The 17,429-nt window shown below is 36.0% G+C and overlaps 1 protein-coding gene across 1 annotated transcript in view; it reads right to left on the bottom strand.

The window, feature by feature from the left end:
* Ca-alpha1T (Ca[2+]-channel protein alpha[[1]] subunit T) overlaps positions 1-17,429 on the bottom strand; it is a 316,291-nt gene that overhangs the window by 279,265 nt on the left and 19,597 nt on the right. The window contains exons 2-4 of the mRNA XM_081731934.1: positions 14,684-14,817; positions 7,973-8,070; positions 2,110-2,281 (exon numbers count right to left, since the gene is read on the bottom strand). Of these exons, the coding sequence (XP_081588060.1) occupies positions 2,110-2,281; positions 7,973-8,070; positions 14,684-14,817 (404 nt within the window). The remainder of the gene's footprint in view (positions 1-2,109; positions 2,282-7,972; positions 8,071-14,683; positions 14,818-17,429) is intronic.

Raw genomic sequence — 17,429 nt, 5'->3', positions numbered from 1 at the left:
GACAATAGTGGGTTTGTAAACTGAAAGCGTTTATAGGCTTATCACTCAGCATCTGAGAGGATCAGGAAAGTGTGAGTGAGGTGGGTACCCTTACTTAGGGATTCCCTATAACCTGGCAAGTAATCCCTATGTTCCTTTGGGGAATCCCTCACACACATCTTGCGGAGATTTGAAACATACATTTTTCAATCGAGCAGGTATGACTTTGAGTGTCATGTTCTAAACTGCACTCTTTACGTTACGTTGTTTTTGAATTACAGTTCTCTGAAGTTCATTTTCCCACACTTTCGGCGCCTTATATCGCCGAAACTATCCCTCACTGACCAAAGTTCCATAGGACTTTTTGTTGTTGCTAGTTTTGGTGTCGGGAATCAGCTCCCTAAGTTTGTTCAAATAGTTTTTTTTTACCATCCTGTATAGGGTGAACCATTTATCGTGATACTCCTTTGTAACTTTTAAACTAATGAACAAGAAACGCTGAAATTTTGTAACAATAAAATTTTGAGTTATCAATGTATATTGTTTGCTAATTCTGTGATACTACAAGGTTGAAAGCATTTATAACCCAACATAAACTTGTATTCTTTTTTTTTTTTTGAAATGGCACTACATCAGACTTCTATATATTCAAGCACTACTTATTTCAAATCTACATGTAAAACAAAAACTCATAATACCAAACTTGTCCTACAGTGTTGCAAACTAGGGACACTACAATATCATGAACAACGAAAAAATACAACCAAATTTTAAAAGCTTCTACAACACTAATAAGGCAAGTGAGACGATCTGAGACATGCACATCCAAAGTACAATAACGTTGAATATTATTGTTATCATATAATGTTTCTCGAAAATGTAGAAACAAAGTTGCAGGGAATTAAAAATTTAACGTTTTCAAATGACTTATTTTTTTAATGTTTAGATAAGTATCACACCGAATTACTTACATAATTTGTAATAGACATAACGATTATAATGTCGTTTGCACAAATTGATATCTTAAACCATTCGGAAGATATAAAAGAAATGATAAAAATTGATATATTGCTTAAAATGGCGTATTTGCGTAATCTTTCTAAAACAGTTTTTGTTTTACTTTGCGCCTATAAAAAAAATCATCAATACTTAATCGTAGGTGCAACTACAATAAGTTCTCACAATGACATAATTCTAAGCAGTGTAGCAAACCTTAACAATTTTTACCATATCTCCAGAACGGTTTGAGATATAAAATTGCTGTAAACGGCATTGTGCTTTTCACATCTATTGAAAACCATCTATGCAATTAGACGACTTATTTTAATAGTTTTTCGAAATAAATTATTTAAAAAAAAAGTAAGATTTTCAAATCCTTGTAACTTTGTTGGTATTCACTCTAAATTTGCCATATCGTGATCACAATATTAGACACTAAAGTACTTTGTATATGCATTTCTCCGTCTGTCTCATTTGCGTTTATACTGCTATAGAGGCCACTAAAAAATGGAATGTTTGTGATACTATAGCAGCGTCATTAGTTTACAACACTGCATGAGAAGTGTGGTATTTTATGTTCTTCTTTTGCATATAGATTTAACATATATAGTAATCTGATGTGGTGCCTCTTGAACAAAATAAAATTTTAATTTGAGTTGGCAACACTGTTAACCTTGTTATTTTACAGAGTATGCCAAACAATTCTCCTCTGCCGATATATGCTTGATACAAAATTTCAACGTTCTTTGTCCATGAGCTTAAAAGTTACAAGGGCGTATCAAGTAAATGGTCCACCCTGTATAAATTGGTTATCAGAATCCAAACAAATCCACTTCCATACTTAAATCATATCAACGCCACTGTTCATAGTGAATGTTTATAACTAGTATTCATAACCCATGACGTTCACATCATTTTCACACTTTTAATATTAGGCATATGTGGAAAGTAATATATATCAGTGTATCAAGATGGATATACCATCTATATATAGATATTTACCTTGTTAATTGATCAGATTCATATTGACTCAATTGCATTATGTTTTATATTAGTTTTACTTACTACATAGTACTAAAACTACATTTACTAAGTTTTAACCGGAAAATGAATACAAAATGGACTACTTACGACGGGTAAGTGATATTAGGAATTCGTGCCTGGACACAGCGTTGTCTGAGAATCCCCTCCCACAGTTGAACGCCGACGATACCGAAGATAAAGAAGACGAAAAAACAAAGAAGCAACACATTGCCCAACATAGGCAAAGTATCGAGAAGGAGCATAACCAAAATACGCATACCTGAAAGTAGAAAAGAAAGCAATGTTATTTTCTCATTTCAGTTTTATCGAGTTAAACATAATTTCAAGGTTAATCTAAAATACACTACTAAACTGCTTCACTCAAATAGAGATTAGTTAATGTCCCTTTTATTTAAACAATATAATTTTTATGTTTCAATAACATGAAAATGAAATGAAATCTTTAAGTTTTACGTCCCACGGTTATGCCGGTTAGGCTAAAGGAGACGGTGATGATGAGAGATGAGTGAAATGGTGGAATGAAGAAAGTGGGAGGAAACGGGGGAACCCCGAGAAAACCCACGAGCCGGTGTTTGTCCACCACAAAGTCCACACGGCGCGAGCTGGGATCAAACCAAGGACCCCAAGCACATGAGGTGAACGCTCTACCACTGAGCCACCGCGCCCCCTTTTCAATAACATAACGCTGTATTGCATTATACAGGGTGTTTGAAAACAACACCGACAACGTTTGAGAGGTGATTCCTGACACCAAGATAAGACAAAATGTATGGACCAACCTGGGTGAACAAATGCTTCCTTTCGAAGTTATAGGCTGCCGAAAACATGAAAAAATGAACTTAAAGGTCCATAGCTAGAAAACTATGGGACTACCGCAGTCTGGTCAAGGCTTCACTTAGGAATTAGTATGTGCCCTATCCAAATATCCATGTTTCAGAATCCTGCAGTACTTCTGCAACAGTTTTTATAGAGGTAGTTGGTGAGTACTTAAAGTTATATGCCCATAGCCAAACTCTCTCTGCAAAAAATGCTGCGTGGGTACCTTAGGATTCTGAAACACGTATTTTTGGATAGTTCCTAAGTGAAGTCTTGATCCGACTATGGTAGATCCCATAGTTTTGGACCAATGGACCTTTAAAGTTCAATTTTTCATGTTTTCGGCAGCCTATAACTCCGAAAGGAAGTCTTGTCTTGGTGTCGGGAATCACCTCCCAAACCTTGTCTGTCTTGTTTTGAAACACCCTATATATACAGGGTGGGCCATTTTAATTAATCCACGGAAATATCTGAAAAATGATAAAACATAGAAGAAATGTTTGAAGTACACGTTATATATTGCTAAGGGGGAAAACTATTTCCGCCAACAGTACCCCCCACCCCCCGGAAATGTGGGTAACGGGGGGTAACTTTGAAATGTCAAATGGGAACATGGGTCGAGTAATACCTCGTTCGAAAGGTCTTGGAAAACTAAGTAACGCTGTATCAAAAGATGTTTCATATTGTGCACCAGTTTCAAAATGGCCGCCATGATATGGTTCGGAAACTCCACTACCCGTAGTATGAAAATCATGGGAGGTAAACGAGTGGAACAAAATTGAAATACGTAAATATCATAGGGCATAGCGAATGATGTGACCCCTGATATCCCAGGGGCTTCCCTGAAGGGATCTTGTGAGCTAACTTCAAAATTTCAATGTCCGACCGGACAACGGTTCGGGCGTACGCTTGACCTACCCAATGCTGTTTGGAAGGCAGACTTCAGGGATAGAGAATTAGTGCACTCAGTTAATGCGGATGACCACAGTCAAGGGCGCCCATAAGGGGGGCAAGGGTGCTCTCGCTCCCCTAGAGGAAATTGTGCTTCGGAATATCGAAAACTCAATAGAATTTTTAGAATAGCTACTGCAAAATTTGAAACTATATTTGAAATGTCGCTTTTTCTTGCCTCCCTTGGAAACCACAACATGGGCGCCCTTGGCCACAGTTACATTTTGATTAACTATTAGCACTCATGTCATATTGTGAGCTTGAGGGACGAAACAGTGTGTACGTATATCCCCGAAATGCTTTCCGAATAACCAGCACGCATTGCATAAAAGTTTCTGTGGCGACGGAGATTAGCAAATTCACACGTTTGTAAGTTCCAGCAACTGCATTATTCGACAACTTCTTTCGTATAACGTTCCTTCTGTTTTCGCATCAAATCATACTTAGCCATACAGATATGCGTTACCATTCAAATAAAATTTCACCTTTTTTTAGTAACTACAGCATCATCCTTACAAACAAATGTTTCAACCATACCATACCTATTTGTAAGGTAGCCTTAATTTGCGAATTAAAGTAGAGTTCTCATTTGAACTTTCACTGTTACTTTCCACCCCACTCACATACAGAGCACAGGAAAAGATTATTTTGCAGGACTTGGATATCTCTCTATACATTATGGCAATTTTACTCTAACATTTTTATCTCTGTTGTATCATTCTCGAGCCTTGGAACGCCCCCGTGGTTTTCCTATTTAATTTTCGTTATTTTCATTTATCTCTACACGTATTCATACTATGGGCACTAGACGTTTTCTTAGACACATTCACCATGTCTTGGCGATCATTTTGAAAACGGTGTCTCATGTCAAAAATATTCTTACAGAAGCTGTTTGATATTCATTTGTCTATGTAACATGATGTTACTCGCTTCAAGTTGCTATTTGAAATTTTCAAGTTGGCCCCGGATACCTTTCAGTGGAGTCACCCCGACAACACCTCTCGATGTGCCTTACGTCAGTTACCTACTCCAGTTTTTCTTCTGTTGATTTATCTCCAATCGCCTTCATACTACGGATACTAAACCTTTTCTCTGACACTGATACTATGTTTCGGCGGCCTTTTGAGAACACTGTCATTTCGCCTCAATCGTTTTCTCCTGCAAGATGTTTGATTTTGCAAGATTTATCGAACGAGGTACCACTCGACTCATGTTACTATTTGAAATCTTGAAGTTAGCCCCCAAGAAACCTTTAGGGAGGCCACTGGGATCACAGGGACCACACCATTCGATATGCCCTATGATATTTACGTATTTCAATTTTGTTCCATTCATTACCTCCCATGGTTTTCATACTACGGCTACTGGAGTTTCCGAACTATATCATGGCGGCCATTTTGAAACTGGTGCTCCATATGAAACAAATTTTGGTACAGCGTTACTTAGTTTTTCCAGACCTTTCGAACGCGGTATTACTCGACCCATGTTCCCATTTGACATTTCAAAGTTACCCCCCGTTACCCCCATTTCCGGGGGGTGGAGAGGGGTACTTTTGGCGGAAATGGTTTCCCCCCTTAGCAATATATAACGTGTACTTCAAACATTTCTTCTATGTTTTATCATTTTTCAGATATTTCCGTGGATTAATTAAAATGGCCCACCCTGTATATATATATATACGAGGGTAAGTCAAAAATTATCCGCAATTTAGCTATAATTTTCTTACATTGTTCAAACTGACCTCTGCCGTCGTTTATTTTATTGTTATGCTGTTGTGGTCGTGCTATGAAAATTTGATCCTAATTCCTTTATTTGTCTTCCTTTTGGTACAGATAGGTCATGGCCGCTCCTTTAGAAGTTTGCTCCAAAGGGGAACAACGAACAATGATCCGGTTTATGTGGTCAGAAGATGTATCACGAACCATGACTATTTTCCAGACGATGTGCCATTTCATCAATAGTTACTTGTATGTCTAGCAGAATCATGTCAGTTGCACGCTCAATGTTTCATCATTTGTGGCCATAGATGGTCGTCTGGCTCCTTCCTTGTGCATAACACTTGTGCGACCATTTTTGGATTTTTCAATTCAATCGTAAACATTGTTTCCGTATTGTGCCGAAAGACTTTGATGGATTGCGGTCCCTGATACTCCTTCCGATCACAAAAAATGGGTCACTGCTCGTTATTCCTCTTTGGTGTAGGACGAATTAGGATCAAACTTTCATAGCATGACAACAACAGCATAACAATAAAATAAATGAGGACACGGGTGAGTACGAACAATAGGTCAGTAAGAAAAGTTATAGCTACATTGCGAATAATATTTGACTTACCCTCGTAGATACGACATATATCCTATATATGTAGTATAACCAATCAACCGAGTTATGACAATCCATCCATCGCTCCTGGCAGATCTGACGAGATAAAGGGATCCAATCGTCAACAACAATTTGGTTTCGTGGTCTACGAGCCAGAAACTTCGCAACAATTTCAAACAACCACTTCGTCATTGGAACAACTTCGGTAACATTGAGAACGAAGGATAATTAAGACAAGTGCTCATTTTCCATCTTAACATTTAAATTCCTTCTTCTTTCTCTCTTTTACCTTCTGCTTAATCTAGTCGCTATTTTATCATTTGAAATTGTTGAGTTTCATTTATGCATTGAAGCATAACCTTTGCCAATAACAGTTGCCTTGTCAGTCCTCATCTCTATCTACATCCCTTTGTTTGAGAATTTAATGATATTTATAAATAAAATTATAACTTTATATCTAAGCTGGTTAAACTCACAAATCGAATCACTACATAAGTTTTACTTACTAGCACCCAATACACTAAGTTACACTTATTCATTTAGAAAATTAAATTGATAAAGTGCAAGTATCCCCCGAACTTTTGTAATACGCGACAAGTGAATTCGCAGTTATGCAATAAATTTAGAAAATTACAACTAATACCTTGTATGAATTTTTTTCAGCTTTGGCATCCATTGAGGTATGCAACAACATACGTAATATATATTATATTTGTCTGTATCACAATACAACACGTATATTTTCATGTTTGTATATTTTATGTATATTTCATTCACAAAATCATACCGTGTATATTCTATAAGGATGGTTGTAAATTCAATACCTATTTTTAATTTAGATTATCCTAGAAACTAGCATTACCTCTAGCTGGCGTGTAATACTGTTTACTAATGTTAGGTTTACCATTTATGATTTCAGAAGTTGATCTAGTAAAAAACCGCAAAATAGCGCCAGAGATAGTGGGGACAAGAGTGAGGCATGAATGCAACGCTAAATAATAAAATACAATAAAAAAAACTGTCACCATATGTAACGGTGGACAAGTGCAATCAAGACCAAAGGTAACCATCTGGTGTGGAATTACATCTACCTGATTCATTGGTCCATACGTGCTACGCAACGCTATAAATGGTGAACGATACTTGTAGATTCTTCGAATGTATGAATGACCTGTGATTCAAGAATGGGAAAATGGAAGGAAAGTGCTGTTCAAGTAAGATGGAGCTCCGCCCTACTACGCAATTTCAGTGAGAGCATGGGGTTGAGCTTTTTCCTTTGGGGTTGGGCTAAGGAACAAGTGTACAAGTTAAACCCAAGGGATATTAACAGTCTTGAACAAAATATCCGTGAAATATTTGCAAATGTTCCAGCTAAGATGCTAAGAAGAGTCGTGGATTCTGTTTCTAAGAGATTCCAGAAGTCTGTGCGGGTGCATACGTTGAAATGTAACTTAATAACCAAATGGAACACCCTAATAATGTACTCAATGGAAATAAAACTGTCATAGGCTTTTTACTTTTTGAAATATTCATTGTTAAAAATAGGTACTAACTTTACAACCACTCTGTATTATGAATTCTAGAAATAAGCATTTTGCGAATAAGTTCAAGTTACGTAATTGTTCAAGAAACGTATTACTTAACGTAAGTTGTAGGCGTCAGGAGAGTGTTTCGAGTAAATATCTGTCTTCTTAAGTAAGATTGCATACTATAATTATAGAAGTGAGTTTGATTCTATGTTACATGAAAGTTGATATAAGTAGCTTAACTTTCTATCTTAACGAATAAAGTAAGCAAGGATTTTAAAATTCACTTTTGTTATGTGAGGGAAGTGTAATTAAGAAAATGTGAATTTACTTACTTGGAATTCTATTGATTGCCCTCAATGGACGTAACACTCGGACTGTTCTTATTGCTGATAAATTTACATTTTCCATATCCAAACAGTATTCTAAAGCACTGGAAAAATAACAAAAGAAGAACATGAGTATTTAATATTGGTTAATAATAAATTATAAACAATTATTATAAAACTTTAAAAAAAAAAAAACTCTTAACCGACTTCACAGACATAACCCACTCGTTTAAAATGACACAAACAACAAACGAGAGTATAATGTTCTATGAAAGAGTTCAGAAACTTTACAGCACAACCCCTGTTCTGTTATGCAACCATAATCACGTGAAAGACTGTATGGTTGCCTATAAGCACACTACTTTCCCGTAATTAATCCAGCATTCGTTGAGGTGTATCATAGTCTAGCTGTAAATATTACCATCAGATCCTAAAGACACTTATATGGGACTACCGGGAAGATATATCTTTCAAACAAGAGAAAAAAATAATCAAAATCGGTACACCTATGTCGAAGTTATGCATGAATATACACAGAATATATATAAAGAGTTAAATTGACACCTTAATTTTTTCTTTCTTTTTTTGGAAGTCGGTTAAAAGCAGGGTGTTCCAAATGTAGAGTACCTAAAACATGTGTTTATTGTATTACTAAAACATCTTATAAACTTTGGATAGTATATAGAACCATATAGGCTGGATATTGCCTACTTCCAGGTCTGTATTCTCTCTTTACAACTTCAGAAAAGTAAACAATATCGTGAAAATAATCTTAGGCCTTAGATTCATGGAAACGGCTGGGAAAAAATGAAAACGCTAGTTTTACACTTGTGAGGTGATTTTAGTTTAGTGTCCCGTTCAGCAGCGAGGCTATATGAGACGTGGACCTACTGATTAACGTGGAATCCGAATTACATGAGCTCCCACCGGGAATCGAACCCGGGTCTCCCACGCCAAAGGCGCGTACGCTAACCGCTTAGCCACGAGGGAGCTCTAGTTTTACACTTGCAGGGACGTTTATTGTAATGCAAACAGGTTCTCTTCCAAGATATCAACAATTGTATTAAATCATAGGCGGATCCAGGGGGAACGACCATTCGCCTTCCCAGCGTACCAGGTAATATTGCTGCAAAAGTCCAGTGAGAGAAAACAGAGAAACCTCCCCTTCTGCCCCCTCCCACAGCCCTTCAGGATTCCGTCCTAGATCCACCCCTCTACTAAATATTGCACTTAATTCAATTGTGGAGAGAATACCAAAGTGGGACCGTGTTTCCTCGTTACAAAGCTACTGGCGCTAGAAAGAGCCCACTTCAATACTTATTGGCTGCTAGCGTAATCCACGCATTTGAGTCTGTACTCCCCATCCTGTTGCTGGTGAACCAATGTAAGTGCACGTGGCCATATTGTTTTACCCTATACTGAACACGGACAAATAAGGGAAGGGTGCAAAATTTTATTGGGTGCAGGGGCTTGAAATACCTAAAAAAAACTGGCCTGAGTACACATATGCCAAATGAATGCTCCTGTATTGCCAGGATGTACATATTTGTTATCATTCGCGTGTTTAAGTCTATTGGGTGCCTACACTATCGTTAGCCCATTGATTTAAATTTGAATGTGTCCTACACTATCCTTAGTCCATTAATTTAAATAAGAAAGTGGCCTACAATATCGTTAGTCTATTAATTTAAATCTAAAAGTAGCCTACACTATCTTTTAGCCCATTGATTTAAATCATAAAGTAGCCTATACTATCTTTAAACCATTTATTTAAATAAGAAAGTAGCCTACATTGTGGATCCAGTACATGTGTAATATGGATTACCATTTGAGTGTGAAATACTTCGTATTATTAAAATACACGCATATGTGAAGTGTACAATACATTTTTTATAAGATGGTATTTAAACGGGTATTTGAAGCGGAAATATGTCTTTATACCTTTTTGTGTTTTATAAGAACTCTAGAATTATTTGAATTCTTAACGTTGATGGTGCTGGATTCGATTCTCGGCGGAAGGAACAGATAAGTCAAGCATTTTTGATCACTTTCAGTATCAATGAAAAGGTATGGTACCGAGTGTTTACCCTTAGTGCGTGTGGTCCATAGCTCTATGTTGGCTATGTTGTGTATCAATGTTCTATCTTTAGAATATTGATATAAATCAGAGAGTGGCCTATACTATCTTTAGAGCATTGATATAAATCAGAAAATAGCATACACTATCTTTAGGCGATTGATTTAAATCTAAAAGTAGCATACACTATCTTTAGGCGATTGATTTAAATCTAAAAGTAGCATACACTATCTTTAGGCGATTGATTTAAATCTAAAAGTAGCATACACTATCTTTAGGCGATTGATTTAAATCTAAAAGTAGCATACACTATGTTTAGCCCATTGATTTAAATCAGAAAGTTGTTTTTTATTTTCCTTCAATGAAATGAACTTTCGATGGTTTGGTTTTACTTATTTCTTCAAATCTAGCTAAATTTCAATTGTTTTATCAAAAAGAATTTGCATTACGTGTAAATGTAGAACAGCGAAACCCCCTTTAGCTACCTAGGTACTAAACCTCATAAAATGTACAGATTTGTTATTTTTGCCATACTAACGGTCAATTACCCCAATGAATTTGAATAGTACGTATATTTTAATCAATTGTATATTAATATAGTAATAAAAAACGTAAAACACTTACGTGAAGAATCTTGCCCCACCTAAGTAAAATTTAAATTGACGCTGTTCTTTGTGTTTTTGCTTTTTCTTCCTTTATTTTCTCTTTACTTAGTTACTATGTTGTTCGGAACCTTGCATTTTGAAATTAAATGTTTCAGTTTTACGTTCCAGGATTATGCTTGTAGGCTAAAGGAGTAGGTGATTATGAGAATTCATAAAATGATAGAACAAATAACGTGGGAGGAAACGGGCGAACTCCGAGAAAAGCCATGCACACAGTGTTTTTCCACCACAAAGCTCACTTGGCGCGAATTGGGATCGAACCACGGACCACACTCACTAGGGTTAAACGCTCGGAATCGCCTTTGCATTGCTTGACTTAAACTTTCCTTCCACCGAGAATCGAATCGAATGCCACGGAGCGTTACTAATTCAAATAATTCTAAACATCTTATAGAACACGAAAAATACAACTTCTACTTCAAATATCTGTTTAAATTTCACATTATTAAAAATTTATTGTGTGCTTCACATATGCGTGTATTTTAACAATACGAAGCATTTCACACTCAAATGGTAATCCATATTACACATACAATTTCTGCCCTCGAAATCCATGAGCAATAAAGATGTCCCGCGTCACCAGTCAACCCGTACATCAATAACTCTTATACAATATGCATTGAGTTCCGTCATCCAGACATGAAATGCCGCTGGAGTCAATGTTTCCACACGGTAGTAAGTTTAATTTGTATACCGCCGTTCGTTCTCCTGCCGTCACGCTCCGTATCGTCGGCGAAAACGTCTCAAAAGGGGATTGCAATTCGTAGAATAGAACATGAGACAATTTACACTGGGTTTGAAAACGGTTTCTCAGCCAAGCTTAAAATACGGTATTCCGATGTTTTGAGATAGACATAAAATATAAGGATATGAGGAACGTAAAATAAAGAAAGATGTTTTTTTCTGTATTAATGAAAGAAACAAATGAAATCTTTCAGTGTACCCGTGGTTATGCCCTTTAGGCTAAAGGAAACGATGATTAAGGCAAATTAATTATGATGTAAGAATTGGTGAAATGAGAAAGTGGGAGAAAACGGGAGCGTCTCGAGAAAACCACGTACATGATGATGTCCACCACAAACTTACTTAGCCGGGGATCAAAGCAGGGAACCCGTGCACCAGAAGTAAGCACTCTATCGCTTTACGCGCTTCTAGTTAGGCAATAGTGTTACTCCTTGCATTGAAAGATGCGCAAAGCTTATTTAATGAAATAACACTCATTAGTTGCTTTTAAGGTGGCAGACTACTAAATATTTTTCAAAAGCTAACAATTTTTCTCTTGCCAGTTTTTCGTAAATGAAAAGAGATAATGAAATGTAACTTACCACAATAATGGATAATGTTATTCTACACCAGAGAAGAAAAATGAACTCAATTGTATTTATTTTGTAATAAAGAATACAAAATAAATAAATTTTAATAAACAGTAAAATTAAAATATAAATATTATTTAAAAAGTAATTAACAAGGAACACAGACAGCATGATAAGTCATCAATTGCCGTTGAGTTCATTTTTCTAGTCGCTGCCATAACCTAGATTTTTGGGTAATTCAAATTATGGTCACACTGTAATTTCTATGGATGACAACACTGAAAATTCTTCCGATTCGTATTTTCGGATGTAGAATAACATTATCTATTACTGAGGTAAGTTACATTTCATTATCTCTTTTCACTTACGAAAAACTGGCAAAAGAAAAATTGTTAGCTTTTGAAAAATATTTAGTAGTTTGCACCCTTAAATCGCTATCTCGCTAGACCGATCTCTTACACGTATGAAAACTAACATATCATAAATAATAAAATAATGCACTAAGAATGGGCGCGTACCCAGAATTTTTTGTTGGATAGAAAGCAAAATTTAGGAAGGGTCCAATATTACAAGACATACATGTATATGTAGTAATTAGCCAGTGTTATTCTTAGTGATACAATGCTAAAACTCGTATATACTCGACCACTTTAATAAATACAGGATAGCGTACACTCGCCCCCGTATACGCTCATTCTTCCGTATATATACGTGAATAATAGGCTGTACTATAAAAATATTAGGTGAGTAAACTCCCGCGTACGCTCTGGTTATTCTGTACCTTAAAAACGATAAATACAGTGTGTGTCTAAAGTAAGTCCCAATTTTAAAAATGTATTATTAAAAAACCATTGTACTTTTAGTTTATATTTTTATTACATATGATGCACAGGTCCATACGGTTTGCTTTTGTTTCAATACAGCCTCTCCGTGCAGTTCCAAAATTAATCGCATGAGTCGCTATTTATTAAAGCGACAATTAATTGAGTTTGGTGAAGCTGAAAATGCATGATGAAATTCGAAAAAAGAAAAACCTGATTGATATATTTTTTTTCTTACATTAAGAATTCTCTTTGTTTCCGTGTCTCCTCTACCATGAAACCGTCAGAAACTGTGAATGAAAATTAAAGAAGCTATATCTACGGTCACAAACCTGGATGGCGCGCCAATCTGTGTAACATACGGTGCTCACATCAAGTCCATGTAATGTCTCCATTCTACCACGAAACCTTAAGGACCCATACATCATGTGATACAAAAAGAACTCACGATATGTACAGTATCTCTTCTAATAATAATAATAATAAATATAAGTGAGGCTTACTTTAGAGACACCACTAATTGTTAAGCGCTGCCATCTACATTCTCAGATGAAATTACATAACTACATTGTTTTAATTACGAAAGAAAAAGTACAGATGAAAATGTAAGATGGGCTAAATCAATCATTTCCCTACTAAACAAGTACACTAAGAAACTATACAACTTTATTTCGAGTTACGAACTTTTGGGGGGCGGGGGTTCCGGACCTGCTGGACCCCTAACCCTATCACGACCCCCATTTTATCACATCCCTCTCCAGCTATCCCCTTATAATTTATGGTTTGTAATAAGCTTGTGTGGGATTTTTAATATACCTATTGCGGAGATTTCACGATATCTATCTGTTTCAAATAATAGTGGAACCCATTTCTTGTATATACTGGATACAGTAACCCCCCTAACAGCGAATGGACTAAAAGCGACAAGTCCTTGCAACTGGTTTTCTGTAACGAAGACTTGGACACGTTTTGGCTGAAGAGGAGAGAAGAATATCCTGGTCTGATATCTGCTCTTTTAAAAGTAATAATTCCATTTGCTATATCGTACTTTTGCGAAAGTGTGTTTCTTCCATGGTAAGCATTAACACAAAGACAAGAAATCGCTTATCAGTTTAAAATGACTTGATAATGTGCGTCACGAAGATTGAACCGGACATTGCCGCACTAGTGAATTATCACCATGCTCAGGTATGTCATTAGTTTTCAATTTTAATTGTATTTCAATATGCAAGTTTTGTTGCACTTGTATTTTTCTGGTATTTCATTATGCAGTTCTCATTAGTTTCATATCGTACCTCTTTCATTTCAATTGATTTCTAAACAACTCTGCACCTGTTGAAAATGTTTAGAAGACCTATTTTTTTTTGTTCTTAACAGTATGTATAAAAATAAAAAAATATGCCTATCAGAACAAAATTCAAAATAATTAAAAAATATTTGTGGTATTAGATTCTAATTATATCTATCTCTTCTGCTTATCTTGGCGTCTCCCATGAAACCCTCTCGCGACCCCTTTATGGGTCGCGCCTCCCAGATTGACAAACCCTGTTATATACTAAAAGTTTAAAATTCATTAAAATGGAATATCTTAACGCACATAAAATGGAAACACGGGAAAGAACCTATAATAGCTTTGCAAATCTGAACATTTCGTAACACTGTCGCTTGCTATAGCGATGTACTATACCTGAAAATCTTACCTCAACAATTCCTTAAATATTAACAGTGACATCACCAAAGAAGAAATATGTGCCTAAAGCACCGAGAAATCAATTTTTAATTACCACTTTAACACTTATGTGAATTGTAACAAATGAAATGAGCATATTTTAAATACTTACCCAGCTACAACTATAAATAAGTCTAACCAATTCCACGCGTCGGCCATATACGTTCCTTTTCCCCAGAACCCCATTGCGATTATTTTCACTGCCATCTCCAATGCAAAAAAGGCGAAAATAAAATCATCAAAAATCTGCAACAAAGCAAAAAAATAATACAAAATTAATATTTTAGAACAGTATTCACTATACGATTAAGGTTAATTTTGCATTATACATTCTTGTTGCTATCCTTACGCAAACATTAAAAATACACAAAGAAAAAAACATATGTGGCGTACGTAATAACGTAGGTTACATGCGTAAATTCTGTAGTTTTGGACTAAAAATACGACCATATACATAACATCCTTCAGTAAACGTATAACTGGAAGTGCATGTTTTATAATATTGTTCGTATAAATATTCCATCTATACGTATTTTCCGTATGAATGTATATAAGCGGTAAGGATTTCATATACAGATGGATGTATATATCATACAGTTGATGTATTTATTATATGTATAAGTATGTAATATACGGAAGACTGTTAAATGTCAGACATCGTGCAACTATATGAAGTAACATCTAAGCTGGAAAAAATGCAGTGCGATCCGTAAAAGATTGAAAGTGCTGCTTGAAATAAATTTGCAGTTTGTTCACCAGGTCTCCGAAACTAATAGGCATAGGAATTCTAAATTTTGAAGAAATAATCTTGTAACACAGACTGTAGATAAGGACGGGTATTCTGCTAGTACTAAATATATTTGAGATTGTAATAAAAATAAAATTGGCAGATAGGTAGAAAAATATCTGACGTTATGGTTCATAAAGTGCTAAGAAAACCGACTAAATTGGATTTAGCTGTGAAAAGTGCAGCTAGAATATGCCTTGTCATGAGAAACTCTGAAGGTCAGACGTTAATTCTGCTGCGGCACATAATAGGAGCTAAGTAAAAACAAGCCTCACTGGTTTGGTTTGACACACGATAGAATTTCGTTTCTACTGCGATGAACACAACTACTTAAAGCCATATAGTTAATTTACTCTTACGTCGAAATCGAAGTAATTAGCAAAAGCTGTAGCAGTTGTATCACAACACTTACGATACTGATGATGATGATGATGAAGGAAGCATGTAAGAACATGCTTTCTTCCTTGAAAATAAGCTTAAACCTTAGAAGGAGAGAGAAGTACAACCATCCGCTCAATCTCACTTCGTCTACATCCACATTTCCTGTTTAATTCTCGTTCCTCCGTTTTCCATTAGCATTTCCATTGGCTGTGGAATGCCAATGAAAGGAGGATAGAAGCTGGTAGGCAGTAAAATATACACCACACGACAATTTGTGAATAGTTTCCGCTTCGATATTGAATGCTGCTATTTGGAAGCGAGATTTGTAGTCCAGACAGCGTCACAGCAAATAGCTATGTCTAAAAGGTAGATACAGTACTTTAAGATAAGAGATACTTCCCTTTCAATGCAGACAAAACCAAAATGCATGATAACAATCTGAGACAGTAGTCATGGATAAAACACAAATACCTATCGTTTAACTCAACATGAATTTTGTGTTTATGTGATCCGTCTATCTGTTTCATGATCTTTTTGTAAAATTTATCCGATTCTAATCCTTAAAAGGGCCGCGGTGGCTCAGTGGTAGAGCGTTCACCTCTGGTGCTTGGGGTCCCGGGTTAAAACCCTGTTCCTGCCAAGTGAACTTTGTGGCGGACAAACACCGTGTGCGTGAGTTTTCTAGGGATTCTCCTGTTTCCTCCCACTTTCTTTGTTCCACCATTTCTTTCATCTCTCATTATCACCGTCTCCTTTGGCCTGACCGGCATAATCGTGGGACGTAACACTCAAAAATTTCATTTCGTTTTCTAATCCTTAAAAGGAAGCATCATTTTTACATACGCCAAAGGAAACATGGGTGAATTTTCACCCATGGCTCATAAATGTTACATTATTACTGTATAGTTTGAATTATGTGCTTGGAAATTTATGAAGTAATTAAGAATGCATTTTCACTTAATAGAATAAAGAAAAATGGTGAAAAATTAAGTAGAGAAATCTAAAAGATTTTTGAATAATAATTATATTTCTGAGGTATTAAATTTTACAGCTGTATGAAAGTTGAAAAAAAAAACAGTTTGTAGAAAAATGCTAATGCTTATTAACAGAGAGCTTTATTTGCTATTCACCTTGAAGCTGGTGAGGAAACATCTACAAATCATGATTAAGGAGTGCGTTTTTTTTTTTTTTTTTTGCATATAACATCCCGATATTCTTCACAAATAGCTCACTGGAGAAAGTCACGTGAAAGGAAACATGGGTAAAAATTAAGCCAACGTATATAGCATAAACTGAAAGCAGTATGAACAACTTTGCACCACGATCATAAAGCTACTACCCAGGAAGAAACATAGCGTGGAGAACAAATGTCAACGCAGTGTTGCCAGTCTGCAGCAAAAGAAATGACTTTCATCTGGGTGAATTTTCAGCCATGTTTCCTTTTAGGGGTTAAATTACATTTTTTAATACTTGAAATAAAATGAAATCTTTAACATACCATGATTATGTACCTTAGGCTAAGGAAGACAATGATTAAAGCAAGTGAATGACGATGGAAGAATTGGTGGAATGGGAAAGTGGGAAGAAATGGAAGTACCCACGTGAAAACCCACGCATTCAATGGTGTTCACCACAAACTTACTTCGCCGGCAATAGAACTAGGGACCCCATTCAGCAGAGGTTAGCACTG

This window comes from Thermobia domestica, chromosome 11 (genome assembly GCF_964235325.1).
Source record: "Thermobia domestica chromosome 11, izTheDome1.hap1.1, whole genome shotgun sequence".
Lineage (NCBI taxonomy): Eukaryota > Metazoa > Arthropoda > Insecta > Zygentoma > Lepismatidae > Thermobia > Thermobia domestica.
The sequence above is the reverse complement of the archived record's forward strand: the minus strand, read 5'-3'. Positions and strand labels throughout refer to the sequence as shown.